Source organism: Leiobunum rupestre, chromosome 10, assembly GCF_980474605.1.
Source record: "Leiobunum rupestre chromosome 10, qqLeiRupe1.1.hap1, whole genome shotgun sequence".
NCBI classification, from domain to species: domain Eukaryota; kingdom Metazoa; phylum Arthropoda; class Arachnida; order Opiliones; family Sclerosomatidae; genus Leiobunum; species Leiobunum rupestre.
This window is the reverse complement of record NC_143393.1, coordinates 6,164,603-6,185,685: the sequence shown is the minus strand read 5'-3', so window position 1 is coordinate 6,185,685 and position 21,083 is coordinate 6,164,603. Positions and strand designations below refer to the sequence as shown.

The 21,083-nt window shown below is 35.1% G+C and overlaps 7 protein-coding genes across 7 annotated transcripts in view; 3 read left to right on the top strand and 4 right to left on the bottom strand.

Annotated features, from left to right (window-relative positions):
• Positions 1–923: 923 nt before the first annotated feature.
• Positions 924–4,096, top strand: PIG-G (phosphatidylinositol glycan anchor biosynthesis class G). Its single transcript, XM_090160593.1, has one exon. It carries the CDS (start codon positions 1,027–1,029, stop codon positions 3,886–3,888), a length of 2,862 nt encoding a protein of 953 aa, XP_090016719.1. The 5' UTR covers positions 924–1,026; the 3' UTR covers positions 3,889–4,096.
• Positions 4,097–4,122: 26 nt separating this feature from the next.
• On the bottom strand, positions 4,123–8,800 carry Arl5 (ADP-ribosylation factor-like 5). Its single transcript, XM_090160596.1, has 6 exons — positions 8,609–8,800; positions 7,809–7,869; positions 6,874–7,021; positions 6,726–6,809; positions 6,514–6,665; positions 4,123–4,707 (listed from the first exon to the last, which is right to left on the bottom strand). Exons 1-6 carry the CDS (start codon positions 8,652–8,654, stop codon positions 4,656–4,658), a joined length of 543 nt encoding a protein of 180 aa, XP_090016722.1. The 5' UTR covers positions 8,655–8,800; the 3' UTR covers positions 4,123–4,655.
• A 212-nt stretch (positions 8,801–9,012) lies between these two features.
• On the top strand, positions 9,013–11,727 carry Tpr2 (Tetratricopeptide repeat protein 2). The gene is made up of 9 exons (XM_090160595.1): positions 9,013–9,285; positions 9,411–9,499; positions 9,570–9,808; positions 9,869–10,062; positions 10,119–10,272; positions 10,338–10,502; positions 10,560–10,725; positions 10,786–11,091; positions 11,155–11,727. Exons 1-9 carry the CDS (start codon positions 9,176–9,178, stop codon positions 11,295–11,297), a joined length of 1,566 nt encoding a protein of 521 aa, XP_090016721.1. The 5' UTR covers positions 9,013–9,175; the 3' UTR covers positions 11,298–11,727.
• On the bottom strand, positions 11,704–15,441 carry E(z) (histone-lysine N-methyltransferase E(z)). The gene is made up of 10 exons (XM_090160594.1): positions 15,314–15,441; positions 15,113–15,242; positions 14,931–15,059; positions 14,759–14,872; positions 14,446–14,698; positions 14,300–14,390; positions 14,061–14,224; positions 13,644–13,985; positions 11,934–12,894; positions 11,704–11,835 (listed from the first exon to the last, which is right to left on the bottom strand). Exons 1-10 carry the CDS (start codon positions 15,346–15,348, stop codon positions 11,775–11,777), a joined length of 2,280 nt encoding a protein of 759 aa, XP_090016720.1. The 5' UTR covers positions 15,349–15,441; the 3' UTR covers positions 11,704–11,774.
• A 1,392-nt stretch (positions 15,442–16,833) lies between these two features.
• LOC149923433 (dynein axonemal assembly factor 19) lies at positions 16,834–17,586 on the top strand. The gene is made up of 3 exons (XM_090161621.1): positions 16,834–16,967; positions 17,037–17,175; positions 17,230–17,586. Exons 1-3 carry the CDS (start codon positions 16,834–16,836, stop codon positions 17,584–17,586), a joined length of 630 nt encoding a protein of 209 aa, XP_090017747.1.
• LOC149923432 (death-associated protein 1) lies at positions 17,010–18,357 on the bottom strand. Its single transcript, XM_090160099.1, has 3 exons — positions 18,203–18,357; positions 17,864–18,033; positions 17,010–17,804 (listed from the first exon to the last, which is right to left on the bottom strand). The coding sequence occupies exons 1-3, from the start codon at positions 18,252–18,254 to the stop codon at positions 17,691–17,693; spliced, it is 336 nt and encodes a 111-aa protein (XP_090016225.1). The 5' UTR covers positions 18,255–18,357; the 3' UTR covers positions 17,010–17,690.
• A 373-nt stretch (positions 18,358–18,730) lies between these two features.
• The window catches only part of LOC149923431 (BMP-binding endothelial regulator protein-like), a 94,957-nt gene continuing 92,604 nt past the window's right edge, over positions 18,731–21,083 (bottom strand). Inside the window, exon 13 of the mRNA XM_090160282.1 lies at positions 18,731–20,046. Coding sequence (XP_090016408.1) covers positions 19,710–20,046 — 337 coding nt within the window. The 3' untranslated portion in view covers positions 18,731–19,709. The remainder of the gene's footprint in view (positions 20,047–21,083) is intronic.

Genomic DNA, 21,083 nt, shown 5'->3' with positions numbered 1-21,083 from the left:
AACAACTTTGCAAAAAACGAAATGCGCACGCTCTAAATTTCAAATTTCACAATGGTTCAGAGTGCCTCTAGCGAGAAATTGCGGCGTATTAGAAATCCACGGTGGGGGGGCGAAAATCTAAGCGTACCCAGGCCTTGATATAACGGAGGCAACGGATTAACCTATGGTCTGCGCAGCGTTGCCAGCCGTACGATAACTATCGTATTTGTACGATATTCGGGATCAAATACGATGTACGATATTCTTTGGGTCGACTACCGTACGAAAAACGTACGATAATTTGAAATTTTCAAATAAAATAATTTATTCGTTAAAAAACCTGATTCTAATGCTGCAATCAGCTTTCTAATTGGTTTTGGCGGAATCTAGATTGCAGCAATCTAGATTCCGCCAAAACCAATTAGAAAGCTGATTTACCTATACGCTAGATTTTTTCCTACTTTTTCCTCTACCCTCCCTACTGTGTTTTATATCCCAAACATATTTTTGGCCCAAATCTGCAGTCAAGGTCAAAGCCAAACGCGGGCGAGGTTTTTTAACTACATGTTTTTAAACTTTAAAAATTGACGGATTTTGAAATGACGTTTTAGCGCGCGACACTACAGGTACATGTCTTGGGCACACAGCCTTCTTTGCGTGCTTTTTTGACCATAACATGTAGAGTTATTTTCACGCGCAAAATGAATTTTAAAAGTCGTCAATTCCCACTCGCCGCTCAGGTGGATGCATACTTAGAAATCTAGAAATAGTTCGCTTCTGTCGAGCCTTTTAAAGCGTACGATAATTTTAGCGAAAATACGATAATTTAGAGCCCCTGGTACGATAAACACTTCTTCAAAGGTTGCTTAGGTTGGATATACAGTGTCCATGATCTGCGCGAGTAATCCTTGGTATTTTTGAATGAAACCTGGTTACCTGGCTGACTGGTAGTTATGCCACAAGTAATTTGTCACATTTCACTGTAAATTATTTTATTGTGAGAGTCGCGAAAGATTAGTTCAATTTCCTATCTTGCCACTCGTAAAAATGAAACCATATTCGTCAAAATACGTGAAGTTGATCCTTTTCATTGGTATCGGTGTGCATATCCTGGGATTAACAATATTTGTGATTGGTTTTTTCCCCGAAACTAAAGTTCTTAAATCGCCTTCTGACAAATCTAAATTGCCCAGGGATTTTGGAAAGTACAGCAGACCAAAAACTATCGCTAATGGGATTAGAAATGCATCATTGGACATGAGAAATCTGTACAAAAAACATTACTCCAAAGTAGTTTTATTTTTAGTCGATGGTTTACGATCTGACTTTATTCCGCCTGTTAAAACTGACTATTTTGAAAAAGGAACAATGCCCTTTGTAGAAGAAATTTTAGAGGATGAAACGAGAGCTGTAGCCTTTCCAAGTTACGCTAATAATCCAACTGTAACGTTACCCAGAATCAAAGCGATGATGACTGGAACTGTACCAGCGTTTTTAAATGTAGTAACCAATCTCCAGGCTTCATCTTTGAATGAAGACAATATTATCTATCAAGCTACCGAAGCTAAAATGAAAATAAACTTCTATGGAGATGATACGTGGTTGAAACTGTTTCCAAACACATTCCAGAGGTCTGAGGGAACTGTTTCCTTCTATGTTTCAGACTATACTGAAGTGGATAACAATGTCACTAGAAATGTGGATGTCGAATTGGAGAAACCTGATTGGGATATGCTAATTCTCCATTATCTTGGACTTGATCATATTGGTCATTTTGCTGGACCTTTAAGTCATTTATTTAAACCCAAACTCAAAGAAATGGATGATATTGTCAAAAAAATCTACACTAAGCTCTCAGAGCAAGAGAAACCAAGCTTAATAGTATTGTTTGGAGATCATGGAATGACTAGCACAGGAAATCACGGTGGTGTTAGTGAAAATGAAATCTCAGTACCCCTAATTTTTATATCAACTCAAAAAATGAATCCCAGTCTAATGGAGAAGTCAACGCACATATATTATAGAAAGATTCTGCAAGTGGACATGGCAGCTACTTTATCAGCTATCTTGGGTCTTCCAATACCATCAAACAACATTGGCAGTGTTATACCTGGTGTGTTGAGCCTAGCAAACTTTAAACCCAATGAACAACTCTACGCTTTATACTACAATTCGCTTCAGTTGTTAAATGAAATAAAAGGGGACTATATGTATGATGTATATAACACTAAACTCGGTAATATATTCAGCCTCCATCGAATCTGGATGGAAAAACTATCGGATGATTTACCCATGTTCAGAAGCATAAAATCGGGTTACATTGAAAATATGGCCGGTATAAGTCACATCCTCGAATCTTCAATGACCAAATACGATGTTTACGCCATGATCATCGGGTGTTTAGCTGTCATTTCTGCCTTTTTAACTATTTTCACCTTAATAATCGACCCAAGTCGCCTTAGTCACGTAATGGGGTTTGGAGATGTAATATTAGGACTGCTGGGTTTAGGAATTGCCTTGACAGTACACTGTGTTATTTGTATCAAAGCCGACAGTTGCATGTGTCATTCTTTCTTTTGGTTGGCACCTACTGGCATTATTAACTTTTTCTTGTTTAGTACTTTGAAATTTTTCTCATTTTTGTTCTTCGAAACCATACAAGAGGCCTTTTCTCTTTCAATTACCAATTTCATTTTACTGTCTACCTTTTTGCATGGTTTAAGCTTAGGCTCTTCCAGTTTTGTAGAGGAAGAACACCAATCTTGGTATTTCTTCTCAATGACACTCCTGTTTTTATTGTTTCTTAGAAACATACGAGATATAGTTCAAACTTACGATTTGTCAATTGAAATGGGTACTTTTAAAAGCTCCAGTATGGGAAATGAAAAAGTTTATCGCAATACAATAATGAAAAAGATAATAATCAGCGCCCTCTTGTTATTTCTAACGCGCCTTTTGCGATCGTGGAATCAAACAGGAAATAAATTTGCTTCTTTGCCCGATATTGCTGATTGGTTAGTCGTAGACAATCAGTTTTTAGTATTAACGGTGCTGATTTTAGGGGCATTATTTATAATTGGTTTAACTCAGAGTCAAACCCGTATTTTGCAATTTATCTGTACATGGTCAACTATCATCATGATTTTGCTTTATCATTTGGAAAATGGTGTACAACCACCAATTATAGAAATAGGTATTAGCAAGAATAGCTTACCACGTTTGTGTTATTTGTTAATATTGTTTTGCATAATAGAAACATTAATTTACATTTACTATCATCCAAACCCATCTTATAGTAAAAAATGTTTACATATTGCCCGATCCCTATCAACTGCGTGGGTTTTACTGTTCGCTTTGCAAAGTAAAACTCAGAACCTACCACTAGTTGCGTTGATAATAGTGCAGGAAAGATTAGCTTACGAATTAGTTTGGAAAATCAACCTAAATTTGACAATATGTAACATAACTTATTTCTGGCTAGCTATGTGTTCCTTTTTCTATCAGGGTAACTCAAATCAATTATCTACAATTGACATTGCGTCTGGTTACATTGGACTGGGGGAATATCAAGCATTTTTCGTTGGTATTTTAATATTTTGCCATACCTATGCAGGTGTAATATATTGGTTAATACGTTACGTGTGCTGCGTGCTTCATCGTATGTCAAAAGACAGCGTGAACACCTTGCAACAAGTTCCATTCAGTTTAGGTGCCCTGTTATGTTGTAGATTTTTTGCAGTTTCTATTTATCTCGTAACTTTGATATTTTTACGATTTCATTTATTTATTTGGTCAGTTTTTGCACCTAAGCTACTGTATGAAATATTCCATTCATTTGTTGTCATATCTTTCGTGTTAGTTGTAATTTTAATAATTCGCTTCATTCAGAAATATAGCGACAAAACTTGACTTTCTCAAGAACTCCATTTAAAACCATTTAATCTAGTCGATGGAATGTATGCAAACGTTGAATAAAGAAAGTTTTCTTAAACTACAAGTAGAAAATAAGCGTTGGATAAGGCTTAATAGTAAAATACTACTAAGGTTTCTTTAGATTTTTATATACTTTACTCACTCGAACATTCTGGTTTAAAAATAAAACGTTTATTTTATTTAAATATTTTCTTACCAAAAAGATATTTACAGAGCAAAAATACCAAGTCTTTATGTACAGTAAATGGATGTAATTTAAACGAAAAAGAACTATTTAGTTTTATTAAAAACTTAGTTAATTTTGAATCTTGATTTGAGTTTCAAACTTTGTCTCGTTATGCGTATAAACTTAAACAAGGCAGTCAAATGTACATCTGCCATTTCCAATAAATTACTTTAAAAAAATGATAAATATTTCGCACATTTACCTTTTTTCTCTCCCCCTAAAAACTAAACTTAAAAATCTTCCAAAAATTATTTCATACTATGTACAGAGATAAATAATAATTTGCTTTCATACTCTGATCAAATGTGAGCATTTTCTTACGGGGAATTTTGAAAACTAGCAATGAAACGGATGAATATGACTCCAAACAATGATTATTAGTTTTCACTAAAAGGTTCACAATCATTTTGACTATCATTATAACCGTATCGCAACACTTTAAGTCACTTTCTCTCTAAATCACTTTGAAACTGTTTTGAAATGGCAGTTTTGGAAAAGCGAGGGAGAAACTGATACATCACTTTTTATTCTTTAGTTGAGAGTACACCCACTCCAAGCCTTGGTATAACCTACCAAAGTGATTATTTCATTAGATTAAACACTTAAAGAAGGAAATTATTAAGGCTGTGCGAGTAGTGGTTTTAGAGTATTAATAAATTTTTCATCGGGAAGTCGAGTATTAGATTATTTCAAAATTTTCCTTGTTCGAGTAGTAAAGTAGTCATAAAAACCCGTTCAGGTACTTGATTAATTGACAAATTCTATTCGGGTAGTCGAGTAAATAAAAAATTTTTAAATAGCCTACTAGTTACTAATAAAATGAATGTTAGGTAAAAACTAACAAGTTAAAAAAGATAATCATTAACAAAACGTTTAACTAAAGAACATTAATCAGGCACTCACGGCAGAGAGAATTCCAAGCTCTCAAAACCAAAACTAAAAAACTTATTAAGGAATGTTTGTTTTAAGTTATTTCCCCCGTTTTTCTATGACAAAGAGACTATTATAGAGTACCCAATGAGTGGTTGATTACCCGAATATTGTTAATGGGAAAAACAATTCTGAGAGTTTTACAGGTGGCATATTCAAGTACCCAATTAGGGAAAATTTCTGATACTCTACGATTACTTATTCTTATTCGAGTTAGAGTATTAAGACCTAAAAAATCATCGGGTATTTAATGATCAAGTACTCGCACAGCCCTAGAAATTATACACTTGGAATATCTAAAGAAGGCTATAGTGGCACTGAATATTCTCATAGAAAGGGAGTGGCTTATAGATGAAATTAAAATCCTCAAATAAGCCTCAATATCTCATTCGCCTACTTTAACCAACTAAATAGGTGTTTTTACAATGAACTACGCCAGATTCGTGAAGGGAAAATGAGAAGGCGTCACCATTACTGATGGTGGCTAGCCACTGAATTTGGAAATGATTCTAACTGCTAAGTTAGAATATAGTGTAAGCCCACACCTTTCTCCAGATGCATTCAAAGTAGCCTCCAACATTACAAATGCAGACAGTGTTGACTGATATAATAATTTAGCTGATTCTGCATAATAATTTACTGATACCGATTATTTAACCGATATTGAACCAACGAGTGGGTAAAAACGTGAAATAATCACGGATCTGTGGTAGCCGAATTAGCAAAGCCAAAGTTCAAGGCTAGAACCTGGTTTTTAAGATTAGTTTAAAACTATCATGGAAAAAATTGAAATAGGTACTTTTAAAATTGGTAATTTAGATGCAAATCAGGAAAATTTCGATATCGGTTTCCACCCATCACTATAGACATATATATTCCACTTAATAAGTATATAATATATTTCTTACAAGAGAAGTATCTAGCTTGGCCATAAAAATTTAAATTTACTGGTTAAATCAAAATTTTCATAGGCTCATAATTTATGGCATCCATTACTTTGCTTTAATGATGTAAAACAGTACTCTAAATGGACCGGAATGCCATTCCGTTTTGCAAAAGTTTTTCCTCATATCATTCTGGCTCGTAAAGATTATTTTTTATTGCACAGCTTCCGTTTTTCAGAAAAATCGGAAGCTTTGAAAGGAAACACATTCCGGTTCGTGCACTGATGTAAAATGAAAATTTACACTGAATAGGGAAATTTAATTTTCATGCCATTAGTTTTAGAAAGCAATAAGCAATATTTCATCCACTATTATTTTTCAATCAAAATATTAATTGAAAAATAAGATTGAGCATGTGAAGTTACGTTTCAAGCCAATTACATAAGAAATATGGAGATATTAATACTTCTGCCGCGTTATATATTATATACTTTGGTTACTACCCTCTTCTTTACCAGGACAAATCTATATTTTTGGCTGAAGAAATTGAAAATAACTTGCCCTTCTCCAGTGAGTGCACAACAAGCTTGTATTTGCCACCTATGTTTCTTGATGGACGTTAAGTTTAGCTGTTCAGAAATTTCAGTAGGGCTCATACAACCCTTTACATCTTGTTTGTTTGCAAATATTAAGACATTAGCTTTGTTAAGATCCTAATAGAAATGAAAAAATTAATAATGTATTTCCAATCCAAAAAGATTTCATTTCTGTACTTCATGAGCTAACATCTTCCAAATTTCTTCTTTGGTTAATGGAAGTCTTTCTCTGTCAGTACTGTCAATCACCACAATCAAAAACTGACGGATAGAACCCAAAAATTGTAATAATAATAAAGTTTGATGTAATTGATGTATTTCATACCTCCGTGTTACTGTAATACGTATTCCAAGCTGCTCTTAAGGAATCTTGTCCTCCCAAATCCCACATAATAAAGTGAACATTTTTCCATACAACTTCTTCAACGTTACTTCCAATTGTAGGTGAAGTATGCACAACCTCGTTCATTAAACTATTATATTGGAATTAAGTTATTACCAGTGACCTAATCCTCATTACCTGATAATAAACATTGTATTTTTGGGCCTGATCAACCAAATGAGGTATTTTATTTCATCAGAAAACCAATAAATTTTACAAAAATGAGTTACTCATTTTTGAATTTTAGTCAGTTTCAACAAAACTTGATTCCTCAAGATACAATGTTTTTATTCTCAAATAATTCTGTATTCTATTAATTTCAGACCTGTTCCAGAGACATTTCAAGTGATACAGAAAAATTAGTAGCCTTTGTCCCCTACCCTTTACATAAAACCAAGAATGTTCTTAGGTAATGCAAATGTAGGTGTCTACCTTACAAAACCTGCTGCCTAAGCACCTCTCTCAAATGAAAACCCAAAATTTCCCTAGTATTACCTTTTAATATCAATCATAAGAATATTTTATCTTTTGTTCATAAATAGTACCAAAAAAATGTTAATTTCACTCCTGATTTAGTTAAGTGTAACTTTAATTAAAGCTGAATTTCACAATTTTAATTACTGTCAGGAAATAACTGAAATTATGTCATTACTGTTTTACTTTGGAATTATGAATTTCAATATACAAGCAAGACCATATTCTGATTCAAATCTCTTAGGTTTACTGTTTCACAATGGATTATAATGCTGTTTAATTAAAGACCATTACAAAAGGGGTATTTAAAGGCAGATAATTTTACACCAATTAATCAAATGTTTAATTATCATTATCGAATGCTTGAAATGTCTTTTGAAATCAGTCTTCAACATAAAACTTACAACTGATAGAGTATGGTGGTTTTCCCTGCATTGTCAAGACCCACAATAACAATTTTATGCTCTAAAAAATACATGGTGGAATTCAGAACATTATTTTTTGCTAAATAATTATGGACAAAAAAGTATAATTAATTGGGGTCAAAGACTTAAAACCTATTTTTTCGGATCTACCCCAGTATACTGACCTAATTCTCTAGCTTATGACTTTTATCCCCTAAAAAATGACTTTACAAAAAAGCCAAAAGAAAAATATCTACAGACTTAACTAATTATACAATATTACTCAATATCTGGAAAATTTTAGATTATGTATAATTTTTTACAATATTGTATTTAATAGGCTGTTGTGGGTTGTAATAAACCCCATTTAAAATTAAAGAAACCCAAAGTTCATTGAATGTATCAGTGTTAAATAAATAAAATTTTGACCTACAATGAATATATGGTTTAAGCTAAAGGAAAAAAATATTACTACAAATAAATCCTTAAATAAGTTATATCACAGTGGTTTCCCATTGTAATTACCAAATTATTATCTTCCTAAGTAATTTGAAAAAAATTACAATCATGGACTAAGACCCATTTACCTCTCTTTGTAAAATCTGCCTAATTATGAAATTTGCATAAATACTCGATTAACTAAAAATCTAGTTTACTGGCCTACGCTTTCTCTTGGCCCCAAAAACCCGTGAGACAGCCCATGGACAGACGGAGACAAGACAAATTTCGAAGAATAATAATAAGAGCAAGGGTAAAATTCCAAGGCTTAAGGCTATAAGATTAAGGAAACAACAGATTACCTTCGTTCGTGAAGAGACTCCATAACTTCGCGAATATTAGACCCATAGTGGGTTATTTACTAGAAACTAATAATTAAAACTAAGTTAAATTTTTCTATAATTTCATCGTCGACTTTCTACTAGTTTTGACGATAAAAATTTGGTGATAAACATACGGGAGACAGGATTCACTGGAAACATCTTTGTGCTTTTTACGTCATTGCGCGAGAGGGGGTAGAAAATCCAAACTTTGGTCCAAAATCCAAAGAGAACGAAATAATTTTATGGCCAATTGGGGGCCTCTAGATGTATGACGTAAATAATAGGCAGCGGTTCATTGGCAGTTAGTCTATAGCATAGACCTACGAGATTTTTGAAACGAAGGACTACCATTCGGTTTATTTTCAAATTATGTTCCTGTCCGATTGCCCAATCCCCAAAGGTCGTTCGCTTCTCGCATCTGTGGGATGATTCAATAGTGAAATTTTCATTGCGTAAAAATTTTCACGCGGATTTGGGCTTTAGGATAAAATAAATCTTGTATTAATAATATACGGCTATATTATTAATACAAGAATAAACGTTAAAATGGAAGTAGAGATCGAAGAAGTAATCCTAATTAGTGATGAATCTGTAGAAGAAGAAACTTCAGATGATGAAGTTAAGATGGAAACAGAAAGCATGGAAGACAAACAAAAGTGAGGATATTTTAATGAACCAAGGCCTGTATTTTATAAGCCTAATTTAATTTAAAAATAACAATAACAAAGTTTTAATATCTGGTTAATTAATTCCATAATTCAAAAGTATAATAATATTTTAGACGTGCTGATGAAAAGAAAGACGAAGGCAACAAATACTATAAGCAACACAAATATGATGAAGCTTTAAAGTATTACAGTCAAGCTATTGGTATATTTTACAAATGCTTCATTTATATATTGAAGCCTAACCTAAATCTAGCACCAATATTTTCATTCAGATCTATGTCCAAATTGTGCCGCTTATTATGGGAACAGATCCGCATGCCATATGATGGTCCACAACTACTTATACGCCCTTGAAGATGCGCAACAAGCGACTAAGCTCGATCCATCCTTTGTCAAGGGCTATTTAAGAGAAGCACGATGTCATATAGCATTGGGAGATTTTTCCTCAGCCAAGAGAAGCTTGGATCGTATGAAGGAACTGGAACCAAAAGCATCTGAGCTTAATTCAGAGGTTTGACAGTTTAGTTAAATTGAAAGTCTCTTAATGTTATTTAATCTTTTGTTCATTAAGATGTTGCAAGTTCTGCAATTACAAGAACATTCAAATAGAGTGGAACAGCTCTGGATCAGAAAAGAATATCGTCAAGCGTTATTTCACATTGAGCAAATCTTAAGAGTCTCTGTCTCTTGCATTTCCTTAAAACTGAAAAAAGCTGAGTGTCTGGCACTTCTCTCCAGATATCAAGAATCACAGGAAATTGCCAAGTCTGAATAAATTTGTCTTTCATTAAGAGTAGATAAATTAACTGAATTTTTTTTAGCGAGATTTTAATGAGGAATAATTTAAACGCTGATGCTATCTATATCAGAGGATTATGTTTGTATTATGAAGACAACATTGAGAAGGCTTTAACTCATTTTACGAGTGTTCTTCAACTAGTTCCTGATCACCAAAAAGCATTAGATGCTTACAAGGTTACTTAAGTTTTAGACAAGAAATAAATTGGCACATGCACTAACCCAGTTACTTTTGGTTACAGAAAACAAAATTACTGAAAACTAAAAAGGAAGAGGGCAATACTGCGTTTAAAAATGGTAACTTTCAAGAAGCTTATAACTTGTACACAGCTGCTCTTTCTATGGACCCTTCCAATATATCCACAAATGCTAAATTATATTTCAACAGAGCCACAGTTTGTTCCAAGGTAAATTCAATTCAAATTATTTTTCCAAGCATATTGATTAAACTGTTGGGTCTTTAGATAAAGAAAATAAACCAAGCTGTAGAAGACTCTTCCAGCGCAATCAAACTCGACCCAAATTACATTAAAGCCTATTTGCGCCGCGCCAAAAGTTACTTGGAACTAGAAATGTATGAGGAAGCTGTATCCGATTATGAATCAGTCTATCAAAAGGATAAATCGAGGGGTAGATAAAACTACTTTTCCCGGGAGGTATTATATAGTTTTAATGTACCGTTCTATTCAGAGAACAGAAAACTACTGGACATTGCTAAGTTAGAATTGAAGAAGAGCAAACGCAAAGATTACTACAAGGTTTTGGGTGTGACTAAAAATGCAACGGATGATGAAATCAAGAAAGCCTACAAGAAACAAGCTCTGATTCATCACCCAGACAGACACTCGAGCGAAACAGCTGAGAGGAAAGTAATGGAAGAAAAGAAATTTAAAGAACTTGGCGAAGCTTATAACATTCTTTCGGACCCCAAAAAAAAATCTCGTTATGATAATGGGTTGGACTTAGAAGATGATGGTGTCAGTAGCGGTTTTCAAGGTAAAAACAGTTACTTTCCCAGTAATCATGAATAGACTGTTAAATTCTCTCATCCACTTTCAGATTTCGACCCGAGTATGTTCAGCTCATTCTTTGCTGGTCCTGGAGGTTTTCATTTTGCGAGTAATGGAGGCAGTGGACATCATTTCCAAAGCAGTCAAGGAAGTGGAATTCCTCGTGGGGGATTTCAATTTCAGTTTAGTTAATGGTTATATAACCCAATGTCTAACATTATTATTAAGCTAAATCGAAACAAAATTCATGAATCCCTTTACTGGTAATTATTAGGAAGATAAAATGGTGAAATATTGATTTATAGATCACCTTTTTTTTTTTTATAATTTTTAGTCTTGGAACATGGGCAGTATAAATAGTGAAATGGCACTCCCTAAAATTTGACTAATTGGTTTTGTTTAAAATAATTACACTTAAGGAACAGTGGATTATAATATTTGACCATCTTATCTTCTCACTTATATTTGATTGTACAGAATTAAATTTTATGTATATTGATTGTAATTTTACAGTTTTAAAAGAAACTTCCATTTTTTTTGTTCCCTAGACCCCCCCCCCCCTTAAAAGTGGAAATATTTAAAACTGAACGAATAAAAATTTTAAGTTTTCTTCATACCACAATGGGCGTTGAATTATTTATTAGCACTGAACATGATAAAGAAACATTTTTAAGAAATTTCCAACTCTCTCTCAATACCCACAAATTTCAGTTGTTCCGTGGGGCCGTATCTACAAAGAAGGGGTATAATTTGCGGTAAAACCATTGCCACCATTTAAAAATTCAATAAATTTTAGAAACTAGGAAAAACTCTAGTAAATATACTAACCTGTAATCGAAAAAAAGTTCCTCTCCGGACTGTATTGGCCTCTTGGCAAAGATTCCAATACGATGATCACCATTTACCATCATTACTTTAGCGTAGCAATTTGGATTGACAGAATGATTTGCAAAGCGTATCTTATTCCCTTTCCTTGTTGCATCAACAACAAAGTCATTATTTAAGTTGAACAAGAAACTGCACATGTATTTATCGTAAACTTTTCCTCTTCTATCAGCTTCATCTTGAGATATTATTTCTCCGCAATATTCTGAAATGAATTCGTTCTTCTGGGCAGTTTCTTTCAAAAAGATCCCCCATCCCGCAACATCAGATGGTGCTAATAGCAGGTGTTTACGTAATCCTCTTTGGACGCTGACATTTCTGCAAGATATGTTGGCGACGTCAAATTGGTCAGCTCCACAAGTTTGACAAAGATCTGGATCGCATTCTCTGACAGCTAAATAGCAGGGACACTGTTTGGTGTTACATTGCGCCTTGCATCTACAACCGGGGAATCTTTGTTGGCAGTCCGATGAGCAATGACAAAATTTCTCACAGAAATTCTGGGTCAAAACGCATGGGCATGACTGATCACAGGGTTGACCAGGATGATCGCAAGGAGTGTAATTGTACACATGATTTGAAGAACCATCTTTCTTCATTTGAATTTTTCGACAATGCATTGACCACAGACGGTGTTTTTTTTTCTTTTTTCTCGGAGGCGTACTGTCATGGTTGTTTTCTTCTAATGGGCAATCAGAGAGTTCTTGCTGGGCAAAAGTGTAAACTTGAGCGCACGTTTTTGACTCAAGCATAGCGGCTATAGCGCAATAATTTCCCAAGAACACTTTCCAGAGAACTCTAAATAGAGACTGATCAGCCCCAGACCATTCTACGTCTTGCTTGGCTGGATCCAAAGGTGCCACTGGAGAGGAGCTACCTATTTTACTAGATTTAGCAGCTGCAACTGTGGAGGATGAAGAGGCTTTACCTCGACGTCGATAACAGTTTGTAGGTTGTAAGTTAAATAAAGAAGAAGAACTAAAAGAATAAGACAAAGACTTAGATTGACTGAGAGAAGAATCTTTGGGAGTGGCTACTGAACAAGGAAAGACCACATTCGAGGATTGAGCTGCCTCTCGACTAGCTGACAATTGCGTATTGCCACTCAGTTTATTTACATTGGACACATCCTCTGGCCCTTCATCGCTGGAATCTGAATATTCTGCAGAGATACAGCAGCGTTTGGGCGGAACCAGCGGAAGCGTTTTGTTGAAGTTGCTTCCGGCTGGAGATGGAGGTGGCATACAATAATTGTGATGATTTGACGGGGAAAAATCACGGGAAACGTTAGAGTTCCTGGTACCAGGGAATCGAGCGTGGCATTGAGAGGATACAGTGACTTGGTCCTCTTCCAAACGGGCAGGCGAGCCGGAGCCATTGCCTTTTACCAATTTGGAAGTTGTAGGAAGTGATTTGGAATGGGACAAAGGATGGGACATTAAAATAGAAGCTGAGCCAGTGGAGGTGGAAGGCCTCGCACTGGCACAGACATCTAAAATGAAAGAAGACAAAAGAGAAAAAAGCAGAAAAAAAGAATAGAAACTGGTACAGAAAGATTGTACATAAAAACACATTCATTTCAGAAAGAATAGGTCTGTTTTCCCAACCAACAAGTTCTAAATGTCAGCCTATCGTGAAAATAAAATTAGTTACCCTGTTCGTTTCCATCTAACGCATCCTTTACGTTATTGCAACTGCTGTTACTATTGTTTTCACTGCTCAGACGTAACCCATTGGAGTCTCCTTCATTGAGCGGAGCTCTAACACTGTCATTGCTATCTTCACTGCTAGCTTCATTTCCACTATCCACAGAATTTTGTTTGCGTATTTTTCTCCGTTCAACCAAGTCTTGCTCTTCTCTTCGAAGTTGTTCAAGCTTGAGTTTTTCCCTAACCTGCGCTAAGTGCAAATAGCACTGAGCACCGCAAGGATCCCCATCGAATTTCAAGTCACAAGACTTCCTCTTTTTAAGCTGACTCGGAGTTGGATGGAAAGCTACAAAAAAAATTTAACTGTAAACACTAAACAAACATTTGTTGCTTTAGTTTAAAACAAAGTTGAGATACGTACGATGAAGAAAGCAGTCGTATTTAAAACACCTTCTGCAGAAAAGTGTATGAAAAGAATGCATGCTTTGTTCCCTGGGAACGCTGTGAGCGTTTGGGCCATCAATATTGGGTGTACATTCTAAAGGAACAGTATTTGGGTCTAGTTTCTCTCCCAATTCATTATACCTGAGAAAACAAAAATTACTTTGGGCTTATACAAACCTTTAAAAAAGAGAATTGTAATTTGTTAAAGTATAATACCTTATTTTCAGTTCTTCAGGGCTCCCTTTATCTGGGAAAACTGCTGAGATGGAAGCAAAAATGATATCACCAGGTATAGAGCCGCAATCTTCTAAATGAATTACTTTACGTTAAAATTTCTTTGTACTAAATTACAGATAACGTACTTGAAGTACTGGGTTTTTCTTTTTGAGGTTTCAAATCTTGGGTTTTTGAATCGGGCTTATCATCAATGTCTTGGTAAGGTATTAAAGCTTGAACAAGCTCGACAAATATTTCGTCGTTTATAAAACCACCATCTCTATCTCCATGAACTTTTCCATCGTAATTTTTCAGTAATTCTTCGATGAATGAACCATCTTGGTCCAAAACTTCATCACCCATATAAGGAATGTTGTGCAATACAGTTTCATCTTCAACCTATAAAAAAGGCATGACTGTGAGTTGGACGATACAGACATTTTATCATATTGAACACACCATAAAATTTTGTTGTGTTGGAGCCCAAGTATACATAGTAGGAATGGGAGAAACAGCGTATATATATCGAACAGGCTTAGATTGCATGACACCATCAGATTGTTCTACGTCACACTATTATTTTTACACATTAGTTTTGGAGCATACTGATAGATAAATTGAATTTTATAACTTTTTTCATAATGGATGAATGAGATGATGATTCCATTGGAAAAGCAAATACTGCTTTTTTAACAGGAGTATTCTTGGCTAAGTAACTCAGAGTTTTGTTGATGTAAGATCGGGTAGACACGTACGTAGCCTTAAGAAATTTTGGTCAGTCTTTATGTATATAAATAAGAAGGAAGACATTACTTTGACTTCATCATGTCGTTTGAATCTTTTGACTTGTCTAAGCCTCATGTACTCCGATTTAACTCTCTTTCTCCATTCAATTGAAATTTTGGTTACGTCAATAGCGCATTTGGTTTTCATGCACGGTAACCTTATAAAAATTAAATATCATTTGTAGAAGCACAGCTCATATTAATCCCATATTCTTTGTAGGCTTACTACCTCGAACTGTGATGCGGATTCATTTGATTTGGCATTTAATCAAATTAATATATCATGGAACTTAAACAAATTGTGGTAAAACTTTTCTACGTTTTAATACATCTTCGTGAAATCCTTAAAAAAACTAAGTAAAAACGTACTTCAAAGTTTTTCGCGTCTTTAAATAAATGGATGCCGGATGAACTACCAGACATAAGGTGGTTTCTTTTCGCTTGTTCTCGGACTAAAAGTGTACTCTTTTTAACCTAAAAATCGTATGTTCCGGGGATGATAATTATTACTCCGGGACATAAACTATTCGCTTGATCCCGAGCACGCCCTGTCCCGAGTATTAGGGCTACTCTTTTTACTCCTTCTGAAGGTGACCAGGTTTCTTTTCGCTTGTTCCGGGATTTCGGAGTAGGGTAAGAAGAGTAAAGCTATGACAGACGAAAACTATTCGCTAGTTTTGGGGTAATTTTTAGGAAATGGCGAGCAAACTTCAAAATACAGTTTGGCTGTTATTGTATGGAAGAAGTTGGCAGTTTGGGGTAGAAGGTGTGCTCTTTTCGTCCCAAAGCGAGCGAATAGTTTTGGCCTAATTTGTTTACTCCGATTCTGGGGTGGCATGGCTCGAATCGGAGACTCGGAGTAAAAACGTTATTCCAATTAGTAGATACATTCTGTCTAGCTGACGACAAAATCCAATTTTATCCTTTAGCATATAACATAATTAGTTTTCTAATTAATCTATTGAGATGGTGGCCCATCCCCAACTCAACGTCAAACATTATGGTCTTGAAGTTAGCTGAAAATGAAAAACATTCAATAAAGTAATTCCCATAATATTACATACTTATGCAATAACCCTTTTATTTCTTTCCGAAATCGTTTAGTATAGAGCAAAAATAACTCAATTTTTTACCAGTTTTGATATTCCGCGCTAATGCTTATAGACGCGAAAAACTAAAACACAAAAGTAACGCCGTCACCATGGCGACAATATTTAATGCCCTTGTCAGATGGCGCGTATAGCCCGATTCCACCCAAATGGCAGCCTTGTAGCTTGCCCATTTCCTTTGGGATTGCCGAAAAGCGTAGTCACTCTAGTCTCAATGTCTCATATCTATTTCTATGGTACCCCAAGATCTTGTTCTATTTGGTTTTTATCTTGTCATTTATTTTTAACATTCTTATCCTGTGAATTCCCAGTTTGTAATTCTATGTATATCTGTATTCTTATTATTGCGCTTTTTATGTAACTCAGTTCAATAAATTCTATTCTATTCGAGTTGCGCTCCGGCATTCGGAGCAGCCCTGTTGTAAAAGGGTGTATTTTTGTACAACTCAAATAAAACCTTGAACCTTGTTTTTACTCCGACTCGAACTATTCGCCACCACAAAATCGGAGTAAAATGACGTCATAGCGTTACTCTTCTTACCCTACTAAGAAATCCCGGAACAAGCGAAAAGAAACTACCTGCTAGCGTTGATAGTAATTAAGAGTGCATAGTTGCTAGGGAAACTGATGATATACACAAATGGATCAGGAAAAACATTACTCAGAAATTGAAAATATAATAAAAAACCAAAACGAAGAATATGCCAATTATTATCTTACAAATGACGCCAAACTAAGAGCTATAAAACAAGCATCATCATATGAAGAATTCCAGTGATAAAATCTTATTTAAATATTTAAAAAATTGCAGAGCTTAACATTTGTAATTTTTTATTTTTTTAGAAATATAGTTGAAACAGCACATTTGAAACCATTACAGAAAAAAGATGTTTCTTTTGGGAATTCGAAATTATGGAATTTGAAATCCACTAAAAATCATCAATCAGACTTCAAAAGTGAGGAAAAATTGGAAAAAAACAAAGTAAGAAAAATAACAAAACAATGAATTCCCCACATAAAAAAACCTTAAATTTAGATTGATGTATCAACTGCAACTGAACAAGAAATAATTCGATTCTGGCGAAAAATGAACAATGATAAATGTTTCAAAACACTGATAAAGGCCAAATTGCAAGACGTCAGTTCAATTTGGTTACAAACATTAGAAACTGGGGAAGTAATTATGGTATTATCAACATTCACTGATGACTCGATGGTCACAACCATAAGTAAAATTTTAGAAGACTTAAGCAAAAAATCGCGATTTGATTTAGAATTAGCAATGTTTTCCCAAGATGAGAAACAGGCCGCAAAAAAACTATTGCAGCGTCTTATCAGTTTAGATCAAAATGTCATCAAATATCTCTCAATGTACAGTTCAGTATGGCAATAAAAAAATCAACAAATTTTTATTAATATTTGTGTCCCTCAAAAATGTCAATATTTCCTTTTATTCCAAAGTTCCATTTCAATAATTCTCATAGCAGAAATAACAGTCTATTTCCTAGGTTGATGAATTAAGTTAGGCTTCGATACAGGACGGAAGTCATGAGCTGGACTCGGTTTATTATGGAATGCTTGAACTGCTTCCGCTGGAAAGTCAGCATCTCCCTATTGTTTTGACATTTGTACATTCAATTCTGCTAAAGGTTGTCAATAATACTACATACCCTAGCTACAGCCCCAGATATCACTAGAGAAGGTTGCTTTGGAGGATTTTCCAAATCTTCAGTAACTTCTTCCTCCTCCACTTCACCTTCTTTCTTAGCGGGTATTTCTGGCTGAGGTTTTTCTTGTGCAGGAGGTTTATGTTGAGTAATCCTCATGCCCCCAACTTTGACTAAAATTAATACGAATGTCATTATTCTCATACATGGCGTAATGCGTATGCCATCAATGGCCGAGGGTAACTTTATAGCTTAAGCCTAGGCTTCATTGCCATACGTTTGGAACATAAATCTTCACTTGGGAATAAAAACAATTTAATGCAATAAAAAAAGGTTAAGTACCGGCTGGCGGATGCCCCGCTTTCAATTCATTTGTTTCTTCGGTTGACGACATGTTAACTTTAATTCATATCAACTTAAGAATTATTATGTCACGTTTACACTCTACTCAACTTATGACGAACAATTCCTACGTTATCTGAAAAAGACAAAGAGCTCGACTAGAAGTTAGTAGTTACTCGTTGAGTCGTTTACGTTCAGAAGTGGTGACGACGCGCATCCTCGACATTTGCTACAGCGAAAGATGGTGGTGCCATCTATATAGGCGCCAAAATCGCTCTTTTTTAATTGTTTTTTTTTTGCACTTTATCGAGCCAGGCAAGATTTAAATGGATTAAAATGAAGATAAAGAAAGTCAGACTTCAACGATGAAGACCACGACAATTTATGTAACACTAAAAATACTACATAGAGAGAGAACATGTTATATTACAACATAAAAAGTACAAAATATAAAATTTGAGATCAGCAACAAGCACCAACGGAAACATGAAAAATATTGTAGATTTCGACAAATTTCGGCGTAAAAACCATGATTCTACAGTTTTTCTTTTACACTTTTCTTAATCCCGATAAGATAAATCGAGTAAATTTTATTTTTCGTACAACATCGCCATTTTGTTTTTAAATTCATATTTATATATAAATACTGCGTACGGATATAAAATAATAACCAGGTTATAAATTAAAAACAAAAACACAAAAAATGTCCGATGCGTCTTGAAATCACTTTATTTTTTTTTGGAAAAGAACTCGTGGTGTTTGCCAAGGGCCTTGGACACCGAAAAATCACTATATAGTTTACTTTCATCTTGGCAAAAAATGTTTATTTTTTTGTTAAATATAAACCGGTAGTTGAATATATTATTGTAATAATTAAAGCTTGAACGCAGCTCTATACGTTATGAAAGCTAAGCCTTGACCTACTGTAAAATATGAGTTTCGGTTTCAGTTTGAGAAAGTCCTCGTCAAAGTATTAAAAACATTTAAAAAATAACGAGGGAAAAATTAAGACCGTTTAAAATCGCGGTAATTAATAACCTAATTATGATCGAAAAAGTACAAAAAAAAACCCTTAAGTAGCGCGGTGTGAAGTTTTGGCAATAAAAAACTTATTTTTTGTTTAAAACTAATTCTAAATACGATTATATATATAACCAGAAGTATATAACATATCTTGTGGAGAAGTATCCATCTCTTTACGCGTATGATTCGCACGAAACACGTACCTTCGCAGGCAAAATGAGGGGGGGGGGGGAGATTTATAATATACTGATTTACTGAAACTATTACAGCGGAGGAAAATAAGTTTATAAATAATTAAATATCTTTACACAGTTTTATTTAATTACTCGGAGTTATATCGGATATCCGAGGCTGTCTAGAGCCCAGTAAAGTGCACGTTTCATTTTTCCTTCCGAGTTGGACGCTTCACTCGCGAGAGAGGAGTTATATACTTCTGGTATAACTAACAACAGACGCGCGTTCCGCCGTCCCCTGGTCAGAGTTTTTAGGAGTCGGTTCTGGGGCAGTTCTGGGGCAGTATACACTTGTGTCTGTGCCACACCATCCCGTGACTGCACTCGCAGCCCGGAGCGCACTTTTTGTGGCAGTTCGCCAGGAGGCTCTTGCTTTGAAGAGAGTTTTTGCACGTCCGCCGACAAGACGCCCCGCACGGAGTGTACGCCGAACCGGATGGACAATGCGAGCCTTGGCAGTCGGTGGCGTTGCGCCAATTGGGCATCGTGACCCCGATGCGCTCGCATTCGCGGACGTACGCTTTGTATACTTGACAATGGCACCTCTTGCTGCGGGATTTGCATTCGCAGAATTCGGATATGCAAGGACTGACAAAGAAATTCAAAATTAATAAAATAATAAACTTTGAAATATACACTCTATTCTGTGCGTGAGATTTTGTAAGTGGTTTGGCCCCTTGGTAATATGATAATCAGTTAGGCCATAAGTGTATAATATTGTTACATAAGTGTGGCACTTCCTATTCTTCCCATTCAAATGTTTTCCTGAGAGCTATTCACAAGACAGACTGCATTACGGGTTTCGTCACCGTTTTGCGTCCGCTTACTAATTAACGCGTCACACGTAGCCTTTGACAGCGACTCGCTAGGGGGAGATTTTCTTCTTGTGATGACGTCACTACGTTACTAGCACTCAGTAAAATATTCCCCAAAGTGAAAAACTTATGGAACAATATTATAGACTTATGGTTAGGCTATTACCCAAGGCACCACCTTAGGCTGCGAATGCCTTTAATACAGGTGGCCGGGTTACAACGGGTAATAGGGTGGTGGGAAGCCCTTCATGCCACGCGAGCCAACAGCTCTATAACAACTCTCTACACTTACTACAGGGCACCATGGACTAATTAACATTAATTAGTCCATGAGGGCACCCAAGGGGGTCTCGACCAAGATGTTTGGAAAAATTTCTGTACGAGTTAAAATTGATGAAGTCACCCAGATGAGCCTCCGTTGATTTTCAATACGATCTCATCTGGCTGACGTCACGATTTTACCTAGCAACGCAAAAGCCGTAATATTTTGATAAAAAAACCATGTGATCGAGGCAAACTTATAGTTCCATTTTTTTTACGAACCTTGCAGGCCACCCACCCAAATCTTAAATTTTTTTTACAGGAAAAACAGGATTATATTTCTAAAAATATAGGAGTTTATAGACAAACTTTTCAAAATTATATGACTTTATAGGACAAACTTTTCAAAATTATAGGACTTTATAGGACTATTTTTCCAAAAGTATAGGACTATATATGCTATTTCATTTACTAACTATATACATTTAAAAATCTATATTAAGTTAAATAAATCTTTGATTTTAACTTAAAAAAACTATTTAATAATTT

Coding starts and splice junctions, on each gene's coding strand:
- PIG-G (XM_090160593.1), top strand. CDS start 1,027: ATGAAACCATATTCGTCAAAATACGTGAAGTTGATCCTTTTCATTGGT.
- Arl5 (XM_090160596.1), bottom strand. CDS start 8,654: ATGGGTCTAATATTCGCGAAGTTATGGAGTCTCTTCACGAACGAAG. Junction 7,870..8,608: donor GAGTCTCTTCACGAACGAAG/GTAATCTGTTGT, acceptor TGTATTTTTTAG/AGCATAAAATTGTTATTGTG. Junction 6,810..6,873: donor CGTATTACAGTAACACGGAG/GTATGAAATACA, acceptor TCTATCCGTCAG/TTTTTGATTGTGGTGATTGA.
- Tpr2 (XM_090160595.1), top strand. CDS start 9,176: ATGGAAGTAGAGATCGAAGAAGTAATCCTAATTAGTGATGAATCTGTA. Junction 9,286..9,410: donor AGCATGGAAGACAAACAAAA/GTGAGGATATTT, acceptor ATAATATTTTAG/ACGTGCTGATGAAAAGAAAG. Junction 11,092..11,154: donor TGTCAGTAGCGGTTTTCAAG/GTAAAAACAGTT, acceptor ATCCACTTTCAG/ATTTCGACCCGAGTATGTTC.
- LOC149923433 (XM_090161621.1), top strand. CDS start 16,834: ATGGATCAGGAAAAACATTACTCAGAAATTGAAAATATAATAAAAAAC. Junction 16,968..17,036: donor TCATCATATGAAGAATTCCA/GTGATAAAATCT, acceptor TTATTTTTTTAG/AAATATAGTTGAAACAGCAC. Junction 17,176..17,229: donor AAAAATTGGAAAAAAACAAA/GTAAGAAAAATA, acceptor CCTTAAATTTAG/ATTGATGTATCAACTGCAAC.
- LOC149923432 (XM_090160099.1), bottom strand. CDS start 18,254: ATGTCGTCAACCGAAGAAACAAATGAATTGAAAGCGGGGCATCCGCCA. Junction 18,034..18,202: donor AGCGGGGCATCCGCCAGCCG/GTACTTAACCTT, acceptor TATTAATTTTAG/TCAAAGTTGGGGGCATGAGG. Junction 17,805..17,863: donor TATCTGGGGCTGTAGCTAGG/GTATGTAGTATT, acceptor TCAAAACAATAG/GGAGATGCTGACTTTCCAGC.